This window comes from Morus notabilis, unplaced genomic scaffold (genome assembly GCF_000414095.1).
Source record: "Morus notabilis unplaced genomic scaffold, ASM41409v2 Scaffold16, whole genome shotgun sequence".
Classification (NCBI taxonomy): Eukaryota; Viridiplantae; Streptophyta; class Magnoliopsida; order Rosales; family Moraceae; genus Morus; species Morus notabilis.
In genome coordinates this window covers 372190-377066 of record NW_010367452.1, presented here as the reverse complement: position 1 = coordinate 377066, position 4877 = coordinate 372190, and the positions used below count along the sequence as shown (strand labels likewise).

The 4877-nt window shown below is 40.1% G+C and overlaps 1 protein-coding gene across 2 annotated transcripts; it reads left to right on the top strand.

The window, feature by feature from the left end:
- The first annotated feature begins 356 nt into the window (after nt 1-356).
- On the top strand, nt 357-4877 carry LOC21405092 (kinesin-like protein KIN-8A). 2 transcript variants are annotated; one of them, XM_024175014.1, is made up of 7 exons: nt 357-1248; nt 1984-2257; nt 2423-2473; nt 2549-2641; nt 2735-3100; nt 3552-4241; nt 4637-4877. In XM_024175014.1, exons 1-7 carry the CDS (start codon nt 539-541, stop codon nt 4664-4666), a joined length of 2214 nt encoding a protein of 737 aa, XP_024030782.1. In that variant the 5' UTR covers nt 357-538; the 3' UTR covers nt 4667-4877. The 2 variants fall into 2 exon arrangements, with proteins under 2 accessions (XP_024030782.1, XP_024030781.1); XM_024175013.1 differs by having other exon boundaries at nt 4633-4877.

Genomic DNA, 4877 nt, shown 5'->3' with positions numbered 1-4877 from the left:
AATTTACCAAGTGGGCCCCACATCTCTCCTCAAATCCTCTCTCTCCCCCAGTAGCTAAACGTTCGTATCTGACAACATTTCGACCGTTACAAATAAACAATTCAAAATCTTCATTTAAAAAAAATAATAAAACTCCCATCTTTTTTATTCTTCCACTCCACTTTCTCGTCCAACATTCAAATGTGCAACAAGCAGAAGGTAGAGTGCCCCAAAAATAAATTCCTCTTCAAAAACCATATTTCCCCCGCTTCACTACCAACCGTCCATTTCCCACAATCCAACGGCCCAGATTCCTTCCACATTTAATACCCAGATCATCACACTCACAATTCTGGATCTTCCTCTGTTCACTTCAGCTTCTTCACCATACTCTCACTCTGCACATTTTCCGGGAAAAAACAAAAGAAAAGAAAAGAAAAGAAAGGAAAGGAAAAGAAAGAATAGCTTCAGACTTGAGCTGTTTCCTCATCTGGGTCTGCAAGAAAAATTTCTGGGCATGTTTGGATAGCGAGAAAAAAGAAAGAAAAAAAAAACTAGAATGCCCGTTTCAACTCGGTCTCAGATCACCAACCATGAACAGAGCCAAGAAGAAGAGAACTACAACAACACGAATATCAATCCCTTAAGAAACCCACACCATGGATTGAAGGAAAAGATGCGAGCTTTGACCCTTTTATACGAGCAACAAAAGCGAGCCTCCTTAGCTCTCAAGAACCAGTCTTTTTCGGAGTCCGAGCAGCGTTTCACGACGCACCCAAGCGTTGACCTTCTGGGTTCTGGAAAAAAAGAGGAGGAGGAGGAGAAGAAGATAAAGAGGAAGAGAATCTTGCCTCACGATGAAGCCAAGGAGAATCTTGAAATCTACGGCGGGGAACGAATCCTGGGCTTCGCCACCGTGGGGCCTAGAAAGGCGGCGACCACGGTGGCAAGGAAGCTCTCGCTGGGGAATTTGGAGGGAAAGATTAGTAAAAGGAATGTTGTTCAAGAATTGGAGAAGGCTGAGGGCGTTTCGAGGAGATCGCCAGAGAGTCGGATTTTGGTGTTCGTGAGGCTTAGGCCGATGGGGAAGAAGGAGAAGGAGGCGGGTTCGAGGTGTTGTGTGAGGATTGTGAATAGAAGAGATGTTTATCTGACGGAATTTGCAAATGACAATGATTATCTCAGGCTCAAGAGGCTCCGTGGGAGGCATTTCACCTTTGATGCTTCTTTTCCGGACACCACTTCTCAGCAACAAGTCTATTCCACCACGTGAGTTTAGTGTAATTTGTAGATTCTTAACAATTTTTTGGTTGATGTTTAGTGAATTGTTGAAAATATTTTAGAGTTTTGAGTGAATTTTGAACATGGGTTGTCGTCATCAAGTTGTTAACCATTTTTGTTTTTGGTCCAAGTGTTTGTGATTGATTGATTAGTCGTACCATTTGGCCCAATCTTCAATTTTTTTGTTATTAGTAACTTGTTTGTCTTTTTAGTTGCTTTTCAACTTATGGTTGTTGTGATGAAATTGTTACCATTTTTGGTTTTGGTCCAAGAGTTTGTGTTTGATTTGATTGATTAGTCGTACCATTTGGCCCAATCTTCAAAAATGTTCAATATTTTGTGTTGGGGATTAGTAATTTGTTATCTTTTTAGTTGATCAAATTTTCACCTTTTTTTTGGGTCAGAGTATTTGTGTTTGCTTGATTCTTACCATTTGGTCCTTTCTCCTTATAGGTTGCAGTTTTGTTTCTTAGCAAACTAAAAAAGTAATGAACCTTAATGGAAATCAAAACTTTTTAAAAAAAAAAAAAAAAGTCTAGATTCTTAGTCCACAAAGCAAAAGAATGATATCAATTATCTAGTGCTAACTGCTAATACCAGTCCCAAGAGATATTTCCTGATAAGTGGTATCCCAACAAGCAGATTTGAGTGTTTTCTTCTGCTTCAAACTAGCAATGGTTAAAACTTTGATAGAAAAAGAGTATTCTTAATTTGAATTTTCAGAACCGCGGAGCTCGTGGAAGCAGTTCTGCAAGGGAGGAATGGATCGGTGTTCTGCTATGGGGCCACAGGAGCTGGGAAAACATACACAATGCTGGGTACTTTGGAGAATCCAGGAGTAATGGTTTTGGCAATCAAGGATCTCTTCAGAAAAATAAGGCAAAGAAGTTGTGATGGAAACCATGTAGTTCATCTTTCCTATCTTGAGGTCTATAATGAAACTGTTAGGGATTTGCTTTCACCTGGAAGGCCTTTGGTTCTAAGAGAAGACAAACAGGTCTGCAAAAAGTTTTTTTTGTTGTTGTTGTTGTTGTTATATTAGTCACATATATTTGCATTGAAAATAACATCCCAACACCAAATTCACGTTCAAAAAGCTTGGATTAGTGAGTTTTAGCCTCATTGTGTTAATCAAGGAAAGTTTGTTGAATACTTGTCGTAGGGGATCGTTGCAGCAGGTCTTACACAATACAGAGCTTACTCCACAGATGAAGTAAATTTTTCCCTCTACTTCTTTTTCCCTTATTAACTTGATGGGAACAGACATAACTTGGTTTTCCTTGGGCAGGTGATGGCATTGCTCCAACAGGGAAACCGAAGCCGCACCACAGAACCAACTCGCGCCAATGAAACGTCTTCACGTTCCCATGCCATCCTGCAGGTATTGCAGACATAGACAAGGGTTTTACAGTCCATAGAATAACTCAAGTCCAAGTACTAAGATACGTCTTTTTTGCCCCCCTTTGATTTCCAGGTTGTGGTTGAATACCGAATAAGAGATGATGCGATGAGCGTGGTAAACCGAGTGGGGAAGCTCTCGCTGATCGATCTTGCAGGGTCAGAGAGAGCCCTTGCCACAGACCAAAGAACACTTAGATCCCTTGAGGGTGCCAACATAAACCGGTCACTCCTTGCGCTGAGCAGCTGCATCAATGCCCTTGTGGAGGGTAAGAAGCACATTCCCTACAGAAATTCAAAGCTCACTCAGCTTCTCAAGGACTCACTAGGTGGTGCTTGTAACACTGTAATGATAGCCAACATCAGTCCAAGCAATCTCTCATTTGGTGAAACACAAAACACCCTTCATTGGGCTGATCGGGCCAAGCAAATCAGGACTAAGGTCAATCCTCACTGTGTTTTTCATTCTTGGCCTTATTTCGTTTTCACTATGTTGTTCTAACTGTATTATATATAGCTTTCAATGAATTCTAAACGCCAAGCTCAATTTTGACATAAAACTGATGTCCCTTTGAGAACATTATCTTAATTCAAAGATGGTTGCAGAGATAGGCTAGCGGTTATCCACACTTGATTGCGGCGGAAGGTGTTGAGTTCAAATGCACCCACCCGAAAGTTCAAAAAAAAAAAAAAAAAAAAAGAAAAAAGATTTAGTCGTTTTATGTTCAACCTTTTAGTCACTAGATTAAATACCTCTGAGAGCCTTATCTTAAAAACAGAACAGTCAAAAGTTAAACTACGTTCAACTTTTAATTCATTAGATCGAAGTCCCTATGAGAGCATTGTCTCACTTTCCAAATAATTCTGATGAACAATTCCGGAACTTATGGCAGGCCTGTGACGGGATTGAGGAAATACAACAAGTGCCTGAATCTGAAACCGATCAGGCCAAGTTATTTCTGGAATTGCAAAAGGAGAATCGTGATTTGCGAGTGCAATTGGCACGCCAGCAACAGAAGCTCATAACACTTCAAGCTCAGTCCTTGGCTGCAAACGTCTCTCCAACACCTTCTTCAGTCACCTCTATGATGACTCCTCCATCCACAGCCCAACCAACCGAGAAAAGACGACTGAGGTCCTCATTCTTAAGCGGGACTTGTTTCACTCCAGAGTCCAGGAAAAGAGTTGGTGCTGAGGAAGCAGGTGTTAGAGAGCTTCAGAGGACTGTCAAGGCATTGGAAGCTGAAATCGAGAGAATGAAGAAAGATCACACTTTGCAGATAAAGAAAAAGGATGAGCTCATTCGCGAGCTTTCGCGGAAGAGTGACAAACCTTTAGAAGGCGTGTCATCGCAGGGCACAAAAAGGGTAGTGACAAGGGCTAGTTTGAGGCCAAAGGAGGCAAACACCGTGGAGTTGAAGAGCCCGAGTCACCGTTTTCGGTCACCGGTACCAACAGCTAAGAAACGTAGCATTTGGGACATAACAACAGCTAACAGTCCCTCCATCAACACACTAAATGGAAGAAAAACCAGGAGCCACATTGTTTCTGAATCTGGTGCTGCTCCATCCATGCTTCTTCAGGTATCCTGAATTTCTTCTTCAATTTCTTTCTTTCCTTTTTCGACTTCATTTTTGGATATAATAACAAACAGATTATTAAAAGGTCACGTATAGTTAGAACATGTGTGTATTCTCGAAAGATTACTGCTACACATCAACTCTAATCATAATTTTTTTTACCAATTTACGCAACAGTGACATAATTTTTTCATTTATAAGTGAAATCTCCTATTATCAATTGACGTGACAATCTTGTAAACACATACGATTGACATGTGTACAATAAAATTTGGATTAGAGTCAGTGTCCTGACATTATCCTTTTCTGTTATGGTATGAGTTTTCCTTGGTTCTGCAACTGATACATTTTTTTGCATATCCATGTTTCTGGTTTGTGTTATCATAAAATTCAGCCAGGTTTTGCGAGACAGAAGCCCGAGTATATAAGGTAACCACTGGGACATACAAGAGGAAGGAAAAGAGAAGTGTTGAAGAAAGTAACTTACTATTACTTTTTAGCATAATTACATCATAAGAGTTTTTTTTCACTTTTAGTTTTAAAACCCCTTTATTTTTTAAACGGCAAAAATAACCTTAAATTTGAGAAATATGTTTCAATTTCATCCCCCACGCATTTTATTAGACAAAAGACAAAACA

Excerpts from the sequence above, each read along its gene's own strand:
- LOC21405092 (XM_024175013.1), top strand. The coding sequence starts at position 539 with ATGCCCGTTTCAACTCGGTCTCAGATCACCAACCATGAACAGAGCCAA. Across the intron at positions 2,474-2,548 it reads GAGCTTACTCCACAGATGAA|GTGATGGCATTGCTCCAACA; the intron begins GTAAATTTTTCC and ends TTCCTTGGGCAG. Across the intron at positions 2,642-2,734 it reads GTTCCCATGCCATCCTGCAG|GTTGTGGTTGAATACCGAAT; the intron begins GTATTGCAGACA and ends TTTGATTTCCAG.